The sequence below is a fragment of the Phaethon aethereus genome, assembly GCF_964289735.1.
Source record: "Phaethon aethereus genome assembly, chromosome: 5".
Lineage (NCBI taxonomy): Eukaryota > Metazoa > Chordata > Aves > Phaethontiformes > Phaethontidae > Phaethon > Phaethon aethereus.
In genome coordinates, this window is record NC_138579.1 from 50235564 (window position 1) to 50255862 (window position 20299).

The following is a 20299-nucleotide window of genomic DNA, read 5'->3' on the forward strand; positions in this document are numbered from 1 at the left end:
TGGATGTTCTCTGTCTCTCATAATGGAGAAAGCAAAGCATCAAATGGAATTATCAGGTGGCAGGCTAGAAACCAAATAAGGCAGTGTATTTTTCACACAACACTTAGTCTGTAGAACTCATTGCCACAGGATATGGTGAACACCGAGTATGTAGTTGAGTTTAGAAAATACTCAGACAAATTAGTGTTAAAAAGAAATAAGTCACCAGGGTATGTTATACCAAAAATATCATTGTAGTTCAGGTAGTCCTTGAGGCCCAGATTGCTGAATGTTGCCAGAATATGCTGGGAAAGTATTCTATAGACTTGCTCTGTTTTCATATTCCTTCCATCAAATTTAATGATTACCACTGTTGAAGACAGGTTTCTGTGCTGGATGGACCTTTGTTCTGGTTTAGTATGGCTGGTTTGATACTCTCAGAGAAATTTTGCTTACGATGTTTAATCTAATGTTTACTACTTGTAGTAGTTAAATAAACCATTGTTTGTAAGTATTTTCACAATAGAGCAAACCCTGTGGAAAGGGTAAATATCACAGTTTGGTAAATATCAAGGTTCCTTTTTAATGTCATTATGATATTATTTGATCTACACAAATAATGATGTTTTAATATTTCAGTGAGGTTATCTGAAAACCTATATAAAAATGGAAAGAAAAATTTTAAAAAAATACAATATAAGGCTTTTAAGGATCTAATTTTTTCTTGACCAAGCATGGTAGTTCATTCAAAACCCCTCTTAAGATGGAAAGTCCTTCAAGTACTAGTATTTTGAGCAAATGAGCCCTAATGACACAAACACTTATGCACATGATCACTTCACACTTCTGAGTAATCCCATTAAACTGAATGGATCCAGATATGTTTTGAGAAGTGGCTTATATGTAAGTGTGTGTAGAACTTTCTAAAAATAGGCATATACCTGTCATGTAATTTTGACTCCTGTGCCCATTTTAATTGGTTTTTCAATGTTCTAAATAAAGAATCATCCTAACACAGTCCTGTTTTTGTAATAAAGTGGATTTTTTTGAAATATCTGAACTGTCAGTGGTGATGTGTAGGACTCCAGGTGCTCCTGCTCATGGTATTGTGGAAGGAGATGACTTTAAATACGGGGCCCAGGTTTACTTCAAGTGCAACGCAGGTTACAGCTTAAAAGGCAGCCGTATTGCCTACTGTCAGCTTGATGGGATTTGGTCAACACATCATCCTGAATGTGGTAAGGTCACTTTAAGTTTTGATTCTTATCAAAAATTTCGGCCAATGTATTCACATGAAACTAGAATATCCAAGTCTCATTTGAAATTTGGTAGATCCATGGCTTAACATGATGTTCTTTTGTCTTCCTGTCTTTAAGAAGCAGTAGGGATTGTTATTTTACTCTGCTGGAGCCCAAGCCTGCAAGACTTGCTTAAATAAAGGTCTGACTGAAATGTCAAATGACTGAAAAATAATTTCCTCAAAGACTTTAGGCATACATCCTTCTTACACACAGACTGAAAATGTCTAGGACTGAAACCAAAATGAGGGACATATTGTGCAACAATGAATAGCTACTTCCATTACTATATACCTGATATTTTCTCTGCAGAAGTCTGGTGCACTCTATGGAGGTGATTAGGGGCTTACTGCATGAAAACTAGACTCTTATTTCAACAGAATTCCCATCCTAGAGAAAAACTGATAGAAGAGAAATTTCCATTCATTCTGGCTGTGCAAGGTGACATGCCTACCATTCACATTGATTCAGCTGTGAAATTCCAAGACCCTTCTTCTCATCCAAACAGACTTAATTTTTCTTTAGTTGTTTTGTATTGCACAATTTTATTTTCATATTCCAGAATAATTTGTATCAATTGGAAAAGTGCTATTACAAATGTTGTGTGGCAAACAATGTAAATTTGAAGGCAGTGTTGTGAAACAACTGTATGTAAGTTCATCTGAAAGAGCAAGCAATAGGCATTTTTATATCTAAAGAGAATGTCTCCAGTTGCAGTAAATGTAATACCAGGATTGTGCTAAAGTGTCTGCTGCATGATGTCCCTGGCTAAAGATCTATTGAAGGACTTGTCTCTCGACTTGGCTGTCACTGAAGTGCTAGGTGGTGTAATTTGGGTCTCTTCTTCCCAGATGTTTTCTCTTTGTTTTTAATCCATCAAAAATAACCCTGAGCTTAGGGAAGAAGAGAATTACTGTTCAAGTTACTGATAGGCATAGGATGAAATAAGAGGCAGCCTTCATTGACTTACTGGATGACTCCGTTCATCAGATGTAGATCAGTGTAGAAAGCAACTTGCAAATAAAGCATTATACTGCGGGTCATTCCCTGTAGTCTTTAGCTGCTGTCAAGTTAACAGTCACTTGTGGTTCACAAGTGAGAGAGCCTGTGAGACACAGAGAAGAAAAATTGAGCCAAATTAAAAGGAGACAGGGCTCTGCTTCTCCCTTCTCCTGGTTGAGAGGAAGTTCAGATGTCCTCTTTGTTTAGTGAATATGACTCATGTGGAAAAGTATTTAAGTACATATATAACCTTTAGTATATGCTAACATCCAGTGTTGTTAAAGAAAGCACTGAAATATATGCTTATCTTGAATTATATACTCAATGACAAGAGCATATGTTCTTCATTGAACTTGTACTGTTACGCTTAGCTATGTGCTTACATGTGTTGTTGAGCTGGGCTCTGCCTGGTGACATGAGGATATGTGAACAGGACAGGGCCATACCTATGCACTGTTACTGTGCTGACTTCACAGGGTTTTAAATAAATGTTTGAGTGCTTTGTTATGTATTGGTGCTTTTGTGAATTGAGGCTCAGCCCACAGCCAAGTCTGAAGCAGTAACATGAAGAGGTCGTTTCTGGTCAGTTGGTATGTCTCAGTCTTCTCAGCCCTCCATAATCAGAGGATAATCAACATTAGCTGTCTAAACTAGATGTTCACTGGTTATCATGCAATGAGACATCAGACAGAGGAATTAAACAGACTTGCATGTTACTGTCAGTCTGATAAGAAAACTGAGATGAAATCCAAAGGGAAAAAAAGTACCTTTCCAGCTGCTACCTAGAAAGAACAGAGGAGTGAAAAACATAGGGAAAAGCATTTATTAGCATCACATAGGGAATACTGTCATCCAGGCTTAGGCCAAAAATTTATTGACAGAAAAAAACACAACAACAAGTAAAAAGAAGGAGAAAATATTGGGACGGATGAAGTAAAAGGTTTTATAAGCAGAACCTAGCATGAGTAAGATTTCCACGTGAAATTTTTGTATCAGTATCAGTAAATATATTTATCTATATGTTCTCTTTCAATTCCCATATTTCCCTGGATTATTGAGGTCTCTCTCAGTGCTAAGAAACCAAAATGCAACCAAACATAAAATCTAAATTTAAGTAGTCTAGTTTTATTATCCAAGTCCAGTGAAGTATTGAAAGTACAGAAAAGGGAAAAGAACACCAAGGGCCTGTTTTCTGCAAATAGTTCCAGTGCATCCTTTTACGCTCTTGAAGTAGCCCTGTTAATGTTAATGGGACATTAACATCATGTAAAGTCAAAGTTCTTTTTCAGGATTGTCCGCTCTGTTTTAAGGTCTTTTTAACAATTTGAGAATCTTACACTTTCAGTGAAGAGTAAAGTGTGTATTATAAAGACATCTGTATATTATAATTTCTTCTTTAATTTTTGAGCTTTTTGAAGAAAGATATCCCAGATGAGTCTTGAAAAGGTATCTTTAATAAAGTGTAGATTGTGTAGTAACATCTGAATGAAATGCCAAGCAGTCTGATGGGTGAAAATAATGCTGTGAACTTGATAAAATGGTTACTATTTTTTTCCCCTATTGTTAGTTCTAGATGAAAAAAACTGCTCAGATCCTGGTGGCCCACTCAATGGCTACAGAAGAGTAGTAGAAGACACTGGGCTTTTGAATGGACGCTATGCAAAAATTGGCACAGTCATTGCTTTCTTTTGTAACAACTCATATGTTCTTAGTGGGAATGAACAGAGGACCTGCCAAGATGATGGAGAATGGTCAGGGAAGCAGCCAATCTGCATAAAAGGTAGTTTAGAATCTTTTTTACCACAACTCACAAAAGCTGCTATGGTTTTACTGGAGTTTGTTTTATATAATTTATACTCACCAAACAATCATTTTCCCTAAGAATAAACCATCTGACTGACACCTGATACTGATAGATTGGTAGTTTGCCAGCTCTACTGACTGCTAAACTCAGCCAGAGAAGATGCCAGCAATTCCAGAAGATGATTCCATCTTTAAACATGGAAAGGAGTGTTCCCTAAGACCCTTATTACTCTCAGTCTAGGATCAAACCTATGTAAGATCAAAACCAAAGACAATCAGAAGGGAACTGAAATAGAAGGAAATAATCATTCAGATTTGAATGATTAAATTGATTTTGATGATAGTATCATCAGAGTTGCTGTCACAGGGCCCAGCTCTCCTCTCACAATCCTTTTAAGTCAATGGTACCAGTCATGAGTGTAAAAGGCCAAGCCTGTAGATTGCAGCCTTGAAGGTTTGGTTCAGAAAACCAGTTGAGGACATGCTTGAAATGTTTCATCAAAACACTGAAACACATCTTTAAATGCTTTGCTAGAAAGGGAATTATGCTGTTGACCTGGAGCTACTCTAAGCATGTCTGAAACCCTGAATGGATAAATGAATTTGGTCTGGGGAACTGCCAAATTAATTTTCCCAAAGCAGTTGTTTGACACATATTTTAATGGATTTTTTTTAACTGAAGTAATGATAATATAAGAAAATATGTCTGTCCCTTGGGTAATTTGCTTTATTCTGTTATTTTAGATGGAAATACTCTCTCCCTGAAGTGTATAATCATTTGTGGAAAGCATCTTTATTGATGTTAACTTTGATAGTGACATAAAGGTTAACATATACAGTAATCAGAAAGAGCTGGCTATTGTTAGATCCCACAGAATAAAAGTGCTCAGGCATACAGATAAAATACATCCTGCAAGATTCCTTTTCTTCCACTGTGCGCAGCAAGAAGGAGATCCTGGCAGAGTTACTGGAACTGATAAACCTGAATATTTTATCCTGCTCTTAAAGTAAATAAACCAAATATGCAAAATTAGAAATCCTGGATCTCCCTTCTGTTATTTTGTGCACATTCAGATAACTCTGAGGTGTTCCTTTGAATCAGAGTCTCCAGCTCCCTTCCAATGGATGCACAAGCAAACAGAATCTTAGAAGTCTGTAACATCGTGCAGCCTTTCTCTGTATGCCGAGTCACTGGGATTAGCTGTGTGTGGCTACACAGATGGAAATTAAGTATTTTTTATATAATTCCATTATTGCAAAACTTTGCTCCGATTCCAAACCATCAGCTGTAGTGGCGTAAATCTGGCATTCAGCCATACTGATGGACAAATCTTCCTTCATGGCTGAAAGTACCAGTGCAGAAGACACTCAGTTGCTTCCACTGTTGTCAGTGGGATAGATCTAGCAATCTGTGGGGAAGTATTTTTCTAAGGCTTTATGTTTTAGGACCTATCTTTATTTTAATGCACATAATTTACTGTCTCTTTTCTTAATCCAGTCCGCTTTAGCTAGTGAGAGGAAAGAGTGGAAATGTGTATGAACCGTAACATTTGAGCTGTGAATGTGGAAAAGTACTGTGCAACATTGTATTTTTTCTAGCCTGCAGAGAGCCAAAGATCTCTGACCTGGTGAGACAGAAAGTGCTTCCAATGCAGGTTCAGTCAAGGTGAGACTGCAATATCTCAACTACGCTTTAAAGAAAAAAATGTGATTGCTTTTCACCCTCCTCTCCTTTCCACCCTGTGTGTTTAGCCTGCTTGAGCAGCCACTCCTACAACTCCGCTGATAACTGAGCAATGAGAGCTGCTGGGAGGGGCGGTCTGATTTAGCATGCGTTTGCAAGCTGCTAGAGGCAGCCAGGAAGCAATGCCGTTAGAGATGTGCAAGAGAATGCCAGAATTAGGCCTGTAAGCTTGTGACAAGCTATGAGAACAGTCTGAGAACAGCTCCTTGGGGCTAATGATGTGTCTTAAAATATGAACATGTACTATCTTAGTGAAGAAATGAATGGGGAGAGCACAAGGAGAGAAGGGGATATAACAATGTAATTTGCTCCTATTAAGTTTCACCATCCAAAGCAACGTAGAACAACTGATAGGAAGTTGAGTTTGGGGTGGACATGTGGGACAGGAGGAAGTAGACTAGGTGGGGTGAAAGGAATGAAAGATTGGACCCTGTGTGGGCTTACACTTCTGCTGATTTCTTGAAATAAGCCCAATCTGAATTAGTTATGCTGCAATGTTCAGGTTCATTTTTGTCCGAGTAGTACTTTCTTATTTCAGGTTTGGGTTTTTTTTGGGTACCTGATTCATTTATTTTTAGATGCAGTGCAAGAACTGTCCTCACCTTTGGTCTTAAGAACAGCCATACCAGGTCAGAATAAAGGTCCAGCTCAAGCCATATCCTGCCTCTGGCAATGGCCAGTAGCAGATGCTTAGACAAGACTTTAGGAACAAGGCAAGCACATACTTCCGAAATACTCTCCCCCTCTCCACCTCTGTGATGTATGATTATAGGGATGGCCCTGAGAAGCCATCAGGAGGCTTTAGTAGCCATAAAGGGATTTTTCTTGCTTAAATTTCTCAATTCACTTTTCAACACAGGTCTTTTTATGGCAAATGTTTCAGATATTAACACCAGCTGTATGAGAATGCATACATGCTCCCACCTCCATAGCATCATGATGGCATCTCATGTTTGTGGACTGTTTTTATCCCTTGAAGTAGAATCTCCATTTCATAGATTAATAGTGAGGCAAAGTGTGGATTATGCAATATTGCAAGGTCACGTGTAAGTAGGGAATGGGACCCTGGCAGTCTAAGCATGACAACAGCACCTCTCATCCTTCTTCCAAAATATAAGAAACTTGCCACTGCTTTTGTTCTTAATAACTTTACTTTCCTTGAGTGCTGTTATGTATCGCCTCACAGATTCTATATGATGGAGGCAGTCTATGTCTCTCTGTGATTAAACATGGAATTACCATGTGAATAAACATTCTTATGGCTTTTCTGGATGCAGGCACTACCAGAAATCTCAAGGGAAATTAATTTCCTGCTGAATTTTTCAGACATAAATAGTTTTTTTCTGTAGATATATGCTTTTAAGCATTAGAGGAAGGGACACATTCTAAGTGATGAAGATTTAAATATTACTGTAGTCAAGCTTATGGTCCATATCTAGACTGGTGCATATATTTTTTTTAATTATGTGCCATGTTTCAGCTAATCAGTACAATTTCTAAATGGAAGCTTAGTGATTATTGCAATTATGAGATCTCTATGGTGAGGCAATTATCTCTGTTAATTGCTAAATCAAGCAACTTTATCATTTAATCTGAATCAATTCCTAATACTACCTATTAAAATGTTCACTAGAGAAAACATGTGCCTAACTCCTCTCTAGTGAGAATTAATTATGTCAATACCAACTTCCAGTGTAATTTCTTTATTTAAAAACATGGTATCTCAATCCTTTTGCGGATGGCAAAAACTGAGGCAACTGGTTGCAATCCAGAAACTGTAAAATGAAAAAAAAAGAGACACAAATAATAAATTTGTAAACATATGTGTATTTATATATGTGTACATGTATATATGTAAATAAAATAGCTGGGATGTAAGTGGGAGTATTGCTAAACTATGTTGGAACGATATTTTTGCCTTACTATTTGACAAGCAAAGTTAATATGCTTTTAAATGATACTTAACACAGTTGGTGATAAAGCTATGGTAATGATGGCATTATTATTATTATTATTATTATTATTATTATTATTATTATTATTATTATTATTATTATTATTATTACCTTGTGTTCTTTGTGCCTTGAAACAGGGAAACACCTTTGCATCAACTTTACTCATCTGCATTCAGCAAGCGAAAGCTTGAAATCTATCCAACCAAGAAGCCAGCACTGCCATTTGGAGACCTGCCCCCAGGGTACCAACATCTGCACACTCAGCTTCAGTATGAGTGCATTTCTCCTTTTTACCGCCGCCTGGGTAGCAGCAGGAGGACTTGTCTGAAGACAGGAAAATGGAGTGGGAGAGCCCCTGTGTGTATTCCAAGTGAGTCTCCAAGGGAAAAAAAATGCATACAACTCTAGGTTGATGGGGGATCAGGATGTGTATTCATCTTAGAAAATTAGGGAGTCCCAGTGGTGTAGGCTGGCTGTGCTTCCAGCTGGGAGACAAGAACAATAAAACTTGGAGGATATATGGCTTTTTGTATCCATCAGTAAAACTTGTGCAGTTGATGGCAAAGGGATCAAGGTTTCAGCACTCTAATTTGCCATCAATTTTTCTACTCTTTTATTGAGCAAAAGGTGTAGTGAGTTTTTCTCCTAATTTGAAAATATTTTCCTACTATCACTTCATGTTTTCCTGTATTACTTACTGCAAATGTGATTTTTCTTTCATCTCTATACTTTGGCACACAGCTGACAAAAACATCAAAGTTTATGCAATAGAATGGAGAGTCTGCATTTTAAAGAGGTTCTTCCTTTAATACACCCTGCTAAGGAAGATTTCATATTGCAAACTGTAAGTCCAGATAAAATCTTATCCAGAGCTAGTGCACTGGGCAAGTCAGGATAGGAACATCACAAGATTTGGTACAATCCACTACTGACACCAGGCAAACTGTGAAAAGTAGATCCTAACATCAAGCAAACATTTAGATTTCTTGTTTGTGGTCTTGCTTTCAGATCATCTCATGTATTGAAAAGTATTCCATTCAATCCCTTTCACTATGGACATGCACACAAGACATCCCAGGGAAAAAAAATGTCCTAAGGGAGACTAAAAGAAATGTGACCACATGATGTAACTCTTTCCACTGAAGTAAACCTTTCCTAATACAGGAGGTTTTACCCCAGGTCTGAGCCCAGGTAATATATTCCTAGAACAGGGCAGAGCTTTTTCTTTTCCCCAGGTTGGCTGTTGTTAGAGATGCATTTGCATCAAGGTTCTTGTTGCAAGACAAGTCTGTTCTCATAGGCATGAACTCTTCTGTGATAAGGTCAGTTCTAGGCGAGGACCTTACAATTACTCTGTGACTGCTTAGGGTGAGTTTTAGTGTGCTGCTTTACAGCGTTTTATTATAAGCAAGAATCAGAGTTGTTCTTTCCATTTCTTTATGCAGTCATCTCATTATAGTGCAGCTTGATAAGGCTGTCATGAAAATTTACCTGCTCAAGTGCTAAATCCACATTCCTACTTCAGCCAGAAATTCAGATAAACAATGGAAAAATTGAATGTTTTTTTTTTTAAAAAAGCTATATGAAATACTCTTATATTATAATTTTGCAGGTTGGAGACAGAGATTAATTAGAAAGCTGTCCCTCATGCTAACCATTGCAGTTTGGTTTCTTTTGGCACATCCTAAGCAGGAATCAAGAGTGATATTCAGATTCTTTGGTGAGGAAAAAGCATTACCTCATTCTTGGTTCATGTTTCCTCAGTCTGTGGAAAAGCAGAAAACATCACCTTTCAGAAGACAGTGACCTCTACCAGGTGGCCTTGGCAAGCAGCAATATATCGGACAGTTAACGGGGTAAAGGAGAACAGTCTCCGGAAAGGGGCCTGGATCCTTATCTGCAGTGGGGCCCTGGTGAACGAGCGCACTGTGGTGGTGGCAGCTCATTGCGTCACTGACCTGGGCAAGACCATTGTGCTCAAGACAGCAGAACTCAAGGTTGTTCTGGGGAAATTCTACAGAGACGATGACAGGGATGAAAAGGCCATCCAGAACCTGCGGGTAAGTAGGTCTGCTGGGAGTGGAAAATGATGAGCACAGACAGATGCTTATCACATCTGTCTTGCATGGGGAGAAAAAGATTATCCTTTGACCAATATATTGTTTTACATAGTCTTCTTTGAAATGTGTATCTAGAGATTCAACTGACAGAACTGTCATGGCACAAGGAAGGCACATGCTGTAGTTCATTCAATTCCCTTGACATTGTCCTACTTGTACGTTCACCCCCTAACACAGATCACTAAGCAAACAGCTCAGATTCCATAGGCCATAATGTCTTGAGTGGTATTGCCAGAAAAAAAGTAGGAGAGATGCCAGCTACTGTCAAAAGTGATCAGCATAATTTATGAGGGAAACACTTGTGCTCTGGATCCTGGTTTGATGCCATGAGTGCATTTCACATCTCAGCCCCAAGGCTGTACAGCTCTAAACTCAAAAGAAGTTTATGTCTGACTCCAGCTCCAGAAATAGCACCTCAGGCTCACCAGAGTTGTTTGTTGTCTTCATGTAGAACTAGAAAGGTTGAAGTCAAAATGAGGACAAATATAGCAATTTTGGCTGCGCGTCTCTTCTTCTGGAGTGGTGAAAGAATAATTTGGGAATGGAGGGTAGAGGACAACTATGCAAAATAAACTAACATGTATTATAGTAGTATGGAAAGAGTGTTGCTGACTTGCCATTGCTGTTAATTCTACAATTCTTCCTACTCTGTTTCCTCCTCAGATTTCTGCCATCATAGTGCATCCCAATTATGACCCTATATTACTTGATTCTGACATAGCTATCATAAAACTCTTGGACAAAGCCAGAATCAGCAGTCGTGTTCAACCCATTTGCTTGTCATCTTCTCATGACTTGACTGCATCCACAGAGGATTTAAAAATAATGGTTACTGGCTGGAAGGTATTGGCTGACATTAAAGATCCTGGATACAAGAATGACACAATCCGCATGGGAGCTGTTCGGATGGTGGATTCACTGTTGTGTGAGCAACAGTATGAGGATAATGGGATACAAGTCAGCATCACTGACAGCATGTTCTGTGCCAAGCAAGACCACTCAGCCTTTTCTAATATCTGCCCTGCTGAGACTGGTGGGATTGCAGCCATAACTTTACCAGGAAAAGCATCTCCTGAGCTAAGGTGGCACCTGATGGGATTAGTGAGCTGGGGTTATGATAAAACTTGCAGCCTAGAACTCTACAGTGGCTACACTAAAGCTCTTCCCTTCAAAGACTGGATTGAGAAGAACCTGAAATAAAAAGCCGTGTCTGGAAATGGCGTTTTCTAACTATCATAATATCTCTCTCAGTCTCTGCTACTTTAGGCTTCTCATCCCAGTGATGAGCCATATCTGGGATAAGGTTAAGGCAGACAGCCTGGTAATTTGCCCTAGGATCAGATGTTCCATTAGGCTACTTTTAAGTAACCCATGACAGAGGGTCTTAGTGCATGAGAAGTTTTGCCATATTTTGCCTGTCTCCCCTTGTGGAAGGATGATGCTCTGCTCCTGATCTGACATACAGAAAAAAGACAGCAAATTCTGATTGAAATTAATTTGTAGTGTGGAGTCCCCTAGAGAAAGCGACAGCAAGCCTCTCCCAAAGATCTGTGTGACTAAGCAGATTAGGAGGCTGGAAAGAGTAACCTGAATTCATTATGATGGATGAGCTTGTTATGGTATGTGCTGTCTATATTGCCATAGTACAATGTAATCTTTTACCCTCCTAAGTACTTTACACATTTAAATAAACCATGGTTTGTTTTTTCTAACCTACACACCCACGTGTGACATTATTTACATTACTTGTTGCTTTATCTGTGTCACTCTCTACTGCCCCTGTCTTATGACTCTTGAATATGACTCTCTTGTCTTATGCCCCTGCATATAACTCTCACTTGGGACTCTTCAGGCACACTGAAAGGCAGAGTTAGCACAAAATTCAATTACTACATAAATAAAAAGATTTTTTTTTTCTTAATACATCCAGTGCTGCTATTGTACAAGAACCATTGCAGTGAAACGTACACGGGTGTTCTCTCCCACCTTGTATTCTGAAGAGATGAAAACCTAAAAGATACTTTAAAAAACATTTTTCCATGAAAACCGCAGGAAAACTTCTGGTTTCTATGAGTGCACACACTTTTGTGGCAAAACAACTCCTCTGTAGCTCTTGAGGGTGAAGAATAATGTGCAGCTCTCACATTTAGCAGAGTTTTTTCTTGACTGGACTGTTTGACATCAAAAGATTCTCCCACTGGGCATGGAGACACTCATCGCCCTTAATCACTGCTCTTTCACTAAATCATTCTCCATTCAGTTGTGGCTAAAGACTAGAGATGAGCCCTAGAAAAAGTTGGGGAGGAGGGACAGGGAATGTCTACCATCAGTAATGACTCCTGGATAAATCATCTATGATACCCTAGCCTATTGCATGGCTATGGCAATTGTAAGCTAACAACTCTGATTTCAGCTCTGATTCTCTGATGCTGTGAAATCTTAAGAGTTTCTTAGCATTCAGTAGTTTCCACCCACTTTTGCATCTGAAAATTGCCGCTAAAAGGGTAGTTAGTGTGATAAACTGTAAACTGTTTTGTTCATCAAACCTTGTGTATAGGTGTTATACAATTAAGTCCTGTGATATGTGTTAGAACCATGTTTGCTAAAGTTTTCTTAAAGCATTAAAGTTTAGATGGTAATGCTAAGAATGAAAGAACTGTATAGTAAGATGGAACAGCATGATAAGAAATCGGTGCTTAACACCTTGAATACCCCTGGCTACAAGACTGAACAAGCCCGGCAACAAGACAAAACAAGCCCAAACAAGACAAAACATGCCCTGAGGTAGAAGGGGAGGGGGGAGCGGAGTAGATTGCAATTGGAAGATTCGAGAGAAGGCGCGAGTGAAAAAAGGTATAAAGAGAAGACTGAAAGACCTGTTAAGTTGCCGGCCGTTGGTGTAGCAGGAGACTCCCCGGTTGCCCAGCGCTGTTTTGCTTACTGGTCGCTTGCTTTAATAAATCAAAAATTTCTAATTGACTAGCCTCTGTCACTCAATTGGACAGGTAAATTTATAACAATTTGGTGCCGTGACTCGGATAAAGGCAATCTGGCCTGAGGTCCTTGGCAGGGGGGGCGCCCCGCTGAATAAGCGGCCCTTGTCAGGGTGCTTCTACGCCAAATCCTTTACCGACGAACCTAAATTTGACAGTAAGCAAATAAAACCGGTAACCCCACAATCTTTGTGCACGAAGCCCGAACGAAGACGCAGGACGCGTGAGTATAGGCTGGTTAGCCGTTCGGTTGGGGTTGGGTATCCTGAAGCGTGCTTGTGTGAGACGTCCACCGGGCGAAGTGAGTGCGGACCCTCAGTAGTGCGGTTCCCACACCCCGCGAGGGGTTGGGCCACGAACCAGGGGAAGCGAGTGTGTGAGTGAAAGAAGGCGCTTCGGAAGATGGGACAGAGGAAAAGCAAGCCCTCTGGTCCCATGGGTGGTTCTGAGGTTATACCACCGGATAGTCTTAATGAAAAATTGGGATGATTACCCCTCTAGGCGGGGTAAGAATAAAGTAATAATGATTCACTATTGCATGGATTGGCCTGTATTTGGGTCCTTTGAAGATTGGACACTCAAAGGAACCTTTTAGTTTGGAAGAAAGTGAATCTATATCCTTTAAAAAAAAAAAAAAAAAAGGAAACCGAGGGACGAGGAAGGGGTTCCTACCTCGCCTCCCCCTTATATTCCACCACCCTCTCCTCCGCAGCCTTCGGCACACCCCCCTCGGTGGCGCCAGGGTATGAGAATGACTCAGCTCCAAGTTCCCCTGAGGAAAATAGGGTGGTAACCCGTAGCGGAACTAGACGGAGAAAGGAGCAGGCAGAGTTCACAGAATCACAGAATCACTAGGTTGGAAAGGACCTTTAAGATCATCAAGTCCAACCATTAATCCAGAACCACCATGTCCCCTAAACCATGTCCTGAAGTGCCACATCCACACGTTTTTTGAACACTTCCAGGGATGGCGACTCCACCACCTCCCTGGGCAGCCTGTTCCAATGCCTGACCACCCTCTCAGTGAAGAAATTTTTCCTAATATCCAATCTAAACCTCCCCTGGCGCAACTTGAGGCCATTTCCTCTTGTCCTATCACTAGTTACTTGGGAGAAGAGACCAACACCCTCATCGCCACAACCCCCTTTCAGGTAGTTGTAGAGAGCGATAAGGTCTCCCCTCAGCCTCCTCTTCTCCAGACTAAACAACCCCAGTTCCCTCAGCCGCTCCTCATAAGACATGTGCTCCAGACCCCTCACCAGCTTCGTTGCCCTTCTCTGGACACGCTCCAGCACCTCAACATCCTTCTTGTAGTGAGGGGCCCAAAACTGAACACAGTATTCAAGGTGCGGCCTCACCAGTGCCGAGTACAGGGGCACAATCACTTCCCTGCTCCTGCTGGCCACACGACTTCTGATACAGGCCAGGACGCTGTTGGCCTTCTTGGCCACCTGGGCACACTGCCGGCTCATATTCAGCTGGCTGTCAACCAGCACGCCCAGGTCCCTTTCCGCCGGGCTGCTCTCCAGCCACTCCTCCCCAAGCCTGTAGCATTGCATGGGGTTGTTGTGGCCAAAGTGCAGGACCCTGCACTTGGCCTTATTAAACCTCATACAGTTGGCCTCTGCCCATCGATCCAGCCTGTCCAGATCCCTCTGCAGAGCCCTCCTACCCTCCAGCAGATCAACACTCCCACTCAGCTTGGTGTCATCTGCAAACTTACTGAGGAAGCACTCAATTCCCTCATCCAGATCATCTATAAAGATATTGAACAAGACTGGTCCCAGAACCGAGCCCTGGGGAACACCACTCATGACCGGCCGCCAGCCGGATTTAACGCCATTCACCACAACTCTCTGGGCTCGGCCATCCAGCCAGTTCCTCACCCAGCGAAGAGTAAACCCGTCTAAGCCTCGAGCCGCCAGTTTCTCCAGGAGAATGCTGTGGGAGACGCTGTCAAAGGCTTTACTAAAGTCCAGGTACACAACGTCCACAGCCTTTCCCTCATCCACTAGGCGGGTCACCTGGTCATAGAAGGAGATCAGGTTGGTCAAGCAGGACCTGCCTTTCATGAACCCATGCTGGCTGGGCCTGATCCTTTGGCTGTTCTGCAGATGCCCTGTGAGCACTCTCAAAACCAACCGCTCCATAATCTTCCCTGGAACAGAGGTCAGGCTGACAGGCCTGTAGTTCCCAGGATCCTCCTTCCGGCCTTTCTTGTAGACGGGTGTCACATTGGCAAGCCTCCAGTCTTCTGGGACCTCCCCTGTTAACCAGGACTGCTGATAAACGATGGAGAGTGGCTTGGCAAGCTCCTCCGCCAGCTCTCTCAAAGTTATACCCCCTTAGAGAAATTGCGATGGGGGGACCTCAACCTGGCGTGGGGTATGTATCCGTCCCACTTAACTCGGGGGATGTGAGAGAATTAAAAAAAAAAAAAAGAAATGGGGAGTTTGTTGGAAGACACCCTAGGGGTCTCGGAAAAATTAGACCAGTTCCTAGGTCCTAATATATATACCTGGGATGAGCTACAAGCGATTTTGAGTATTTTATTTACGTCTGAAGAGAGAGAGATGATCAGACGAGCTGGAATGAGAATATGGGACCATCAACATCAAGGAGGTCCGGCAGCAGATATAAGTGGCCAACCCAAAAACCTAATTGGAATAATCAGAACGAAGCTGATAGAGGCCACATGTCCGATTTACGGGTAATAATTATACAGGGAATTGAAGAAGCCGTTCCTCGAGGACAGAATATTAACAAAGCATTTAACGAACAGCAAAAGAAAGATGAAACCCCTACAGAATGGTTAGAAAGATTAAGGAAGAGTTTACAATTGTACTCCGGGATAGATCCAACCACTGATTTAGGGCAAGCGTTCAGTTTGTGGCTAAATCATGGATCGATATCCGGAAGAAATTAGAAAAGATGGAGGACTGGCAGCAAAGGGGATTAGATGAGTTACTCCGGGAGGCGCAGAAGGTTTATGTCCGGAGAGAAAAAGAAACTAAGCAGCAGTAAGGGAAGGACAGAGAGGTACTCCGCCCAGACGGAATAACCCATCGGGACCCTCTGGAAAGGAAAGTAGGGACCAGGGAAGGAAAAAGGAAACAAGAACCTGTTTTTATTGTGGGAAGACGGGAAAAGGGGAACCTTTTAAAGTAACTAATAAAAAATGTGGTTCTTGAAAGTGATTCTAAATTAGGGGTGGGGTCCTTGCTGTTAATGCCTGAGGCGGACTATAACTTATTAGGCAGGGATTTAATGATAGAATTAGAGATTGGTTTAGAAGTCATAAGAAATGAACTCCTTTACGGGCAGTTGATGAGGGAAGAATAAACCCTGAGGTATGGTATACTCCGGAGACCATTGGAAAATTAGATATCAAACCTTTTTCGGTGATCGATTAGTGCATGATTTGCGAGAAATTAACAAACGAACGGTTACTAGATTCCCTGTAGTGGCAAACCGTCACACTTCTAAGCCAGTTAGGCCCAGATGATCCATGGTATAGTGTAATAGATTTAAAGGATGCCTTCTGGGCATGCCCCTTAAAGGAAGATTGCAGGGATTATTTTGCCTTTGAATGGGAAGACCCGGACACTCACAGAAAACAACAATTATGGTGGACAGTCTTACCTCGGGGGTTCACCGAGATGTTTGGCATTAGAACAAATATTGTGGGGGTACGAACTAGAAGGGAGGGTGCTGAAAGTATTATCACCCCACAATATCAGAGGAATCCTACAACAGAAAGCTGAGAAGTGGATTACTGATGCCAGGCTCCTAAAGTATGAAGGTATCCTGATATCTTCGCCTCAACTTGAAGTCAGAAATTAATAGTTGAAATTTTGCAGGCTTTACAGGGACCAGTAGGAATAGCAGTGGTTCATTTAAAAGGACATCAACGGGGATTGACTCCGCTGACCCAGGGAAACAACTTAGCAGATCAAGAAGCAAAAAGAGCTGCTCTGATGATTTTTAAGGAGAAGAAAGTTAGAAATCACGGGAATGAAACCCGTCAAAGGTGTATCAATTGCGGGGATAATTTGCTTGAGCCTCCCTGTTATGATTGTTGGAAGGATTCTGGGAGCGATGCGCTCCATTGTAGTTGTGATAATCCCAAGTAGCAAAGGAGATCGAATCAGGAAAGTGGGAACTTCCTGATGGGCGAGAAGTCATCTCAAAGATGATGGCTATAAGAATCATGCGCAAGTACCATGAAAACACCCATTGGGGGGTTCAAGCATTAGTAGACCAATTTGCTATAAAATATGCCTGTATTGGGGTATATAATATAGCAAAAAGAATAATTGGAAACTGCTTAACTTGTCAAAGGGTGAACAAGCACCAACTAAGAGAAAGGCCATTAGGAGGAAGAGAGTTAACCCATCGACCTTTTGCTAAAATTCAGTTAGACTTTACCGAACTACCGAAGGTAGGAAGATATAGATATTTGTTGGTAATAATAGACCATTTAACACACTTTGTAGAAGCATTTCCGACTGCCAGGGCCACTGCCCAAACGGTAACCAAACTACTGCTTGAAAATGTGATACCTAGGTATGGCTCTATTGAAACTATTGACTCTGATAGGGGACCACATTTTGTTTCAAAAATCATAAAGGAAGTTTTTACTGCTTTGGGGACTAAATGGGAATATCATACACCTTGGCACCCACAGAGTTCGGGAAAAGTGGAACGGGTAAACGGTGAGATAAAGAAACAACTGACCAAATTGATGATGGAGACCAAAATGTCTTGGGTGAAATGTCTTCCCCTAGCCTTATTAAATATTAGGACTCAACCCCGTACTGATGTGGGAATCTCCCCTTTTGAGATGTTATATGGAATGCCTTATGATTTGGAGGTTCCCCGAGATCATCCCCAGGTTGAAAGTTTACAACTGAAATCATACATAATTCAACTTATGTCTATGAGAAAACAACTGCGAGATAAGAGCTTAGCAGTACAAAGGCCACACAATATACAACCTGGAGATAAAGTTCTTATCAGGTCATGGAAGGAGTCCTCATTAACTCCCCGCTGGGAAGGGCCTTGTCTTGTTTTACTTACTACAGAAACCGCCATTCGGACTGCTGAAAGAAGGTGGACTCATGTCAGCCGAGTGAAAGGACCCATCTCTGAGGAGCAGTGGGAGAGTTCTGGAGACCCAGAAACTCTAAAACTAAAACTGCGGAAAAAAAGGGTTAATGAACTGGATTGATATTCTGCCCTAGAAAGGATTGTATTTGTTATTCTTTTGTTTGTATAAAATGCAATTTATGTAAAGAGAATTGGTGGGATCATTGTAGCGGGGATTTTCTCGTATGGGATCACTGTGCCATGGGAAGAAAACAATGGGAAAGGGTAATAGGAAACAACAATGGGTACTCCAAACGAGTATAATCGGAAGGAGTTGTTGGCAAAAGAAGAACAGGAAAAAGGAGCTGGAACTAGAATTTGTCCTTTGTGTAGAAAGTGGTGTGTATTTGTAAGATTAGTGTTGCAGGCTAACTGGCAGTTTTCTGTAGCCATGAAGCCTTGCAAATAAAGATGATTGCCAGACCCGGGCAAATGCTCAGGTCTGGACAAACCACTGATCTATCAAAGCTCTGGCCTTCACAAGCAGTGCTCAATTAATTTGGGTACTAAGAAAGCACCCCCTTAAAGGAAAGAAGAGGGCAAGACCGGAGGGGAACTGGTGTTGCGGCTTAAAAAGGGTCTGCCAAGGGCTGCAACCCCTTCGGGCTATGACTGCCGATCACTATGGCCCTGACCGGACCCCTTCTAGTTCTACGTGGGGTGAGTTTCTTGACTCTGACTAACAAGTCGAGCTGGGGTTTACTCCAGAAAAATGGAAAAACTGAGGACCTTTTCTAATAGTACAGCCCATACCTGTAATCAACAATAAAACCTAGTTTTTCCTGTTACCCATAAATTAGGAGATTTTATGGGTGGTGAAAATCAGGACAAATAATTAAGGGGATCCAAGCCTAGTAGGACAAGTAATTTGTAGAACTACAGTGCCTAACATTCCTTGTATACAACCTCAAGTTAAAGCAAAAATTGGGAGGCCTATAAAAAGCAAAAAGAGAAACAAGCTCCTGAAGAATACGTTTGCTGCCGGGAAGATGGTACACCTCGCTGCACTAGGCAAAAGTGTAGGCGAAGGAGGCAGAGACGTAAAGAAGTGGAGGCTGGAAAAGGGACGCTCAAGGAGGATGTATAACATCACTCACCCCCGAGGCCCCAGGTTTTATTGCTTGAGGAAAAAGGAAAAGGCACAAGGGACACAACCAAATTCTGCAGGCTAAAAAGGGAAGTTTCAATTAGAAATAAGAACCCACCAGTCCTCTTTAACATTGGGTACTTGTATTGATAAAAGCCAAGCATGAACCTTTGAGAGGAATATCGGAGGTGGAGGAAACCTTCATTTTAAGCCAGCAGGAGCTTAAGCGATTTGATGAACAAAAATGGTGAAAAGAAAAAGGGGGGATTGTGATAAACTGTAAACTGTTTTGTTCATCAAACTTTGTGTATAGGTGTTATACAATTAAGTCCTGTGATATGTGTTAGAACCATGTTTGCTAAAGTTTTCTTAAAGCATTAAAGTTTAGATGGTAATGCTAAGAATGAAAGAACTGTATAGTAAGATGGAACAGCATGATAAGAAATCGGTGCTTAACACCTTGAATACCCCTTGGCTACAAGACTGAACAAGCCCGGCAACAAGACAAAACAAGCCCGGCAACAAGACAGAACAAGCCCAAACAAGACAAAACATGCCCTGAGGTAGAAGGGGAGGGGGGAGCGGAGTAGATTGCAATGGAAGATTCGAGAGAAGGCGCGAGTGAAAAAAGGTATAAAGAGAAGACTGAAAGACCTGTTAAGTTGCCGGCCGTTGGTGTAGCAGGAGACTCCCCGGTCGCCCAGCGCTGTTTTGCTTACTGGTCGCTTGCTTTAATAAATCAAAAATTTCTAATTGACTAGCCTCTGTCACTCAGTTGGACAGGTAAATTTATAACAGTTAGTATTGGAGGTCATTCCATGTAATTTATTTTTTGCTTTCCTGGGCAGAAAGACTTAAAGCATTATGCTTTTGCAGTTTTCTTACTTTCAGGGCTACAACCAAAGTATATTATTTCTCTTTATCTTGTTTGTCTGTCTCCTCCTGCCAGGAGATTATGCTTGGCTGACAAACTGCATGGCAACAACAGCAACAAAAATTCTGAATTAAATGCAAAAAATAAGATGTATTTCTCTGCTGGGAGGAACATGTGCCAGTGAATGTGTGGTACTCCCCTGCTGACAGAAGGGGTTAGAGGAAATTAGGTGACAGTTTTGGAGAAGGGCAAACTTGCAGAAAGTCAACATGTTTTTTTTCCTGTTGGAAATGGGT

The 20299-nt window shown here is 41.3% G+C and overlaps 1 protein-coding gene across 4 annotated transcripts in view; it reads left to right on the forward strand.

The window, feature by feature from the left end:
- Window positions 1–11101, forward strand: part of PAMR1 (peptidase domain containing associated with muscle regeneration 1) — a gene marked incomplete at both ends in the record, with an annotated part of 57424 nt that extends 46323 nt beyond the window's left edge. For 2 of the 4 annotated variants that reach the window (XM_082001095.1, XM_082001096.1), the window contains 5 exons: window positions 3847–4059; window positions 5682–5748; window positions 7919–8151; window positions 9546–9841; window positions 10565–11101. In XM_082001095.1, the coding sequence (XP_081857221.1) occupies window positions 3847–4059; window positions 5682–5748; window positions 7919–8151; window positions 9546–9841; window positions 10565–11101 (1346 nt within the window). Of the gene's footprint in view, window positions 1–1016; window positions 1218–3846; window positions 4060–5681; window positions 5749–7918; window positions 8152–9545; window positions 9842–10564 lie in introns of all 4 variants that reach the window. The other 2 variants (XM_082001093.1, XM_082001094.1) reach the window with 2 other exon arrangements.
- Window positions 11102–20299: the final 9198 nt, after the last annotated feature.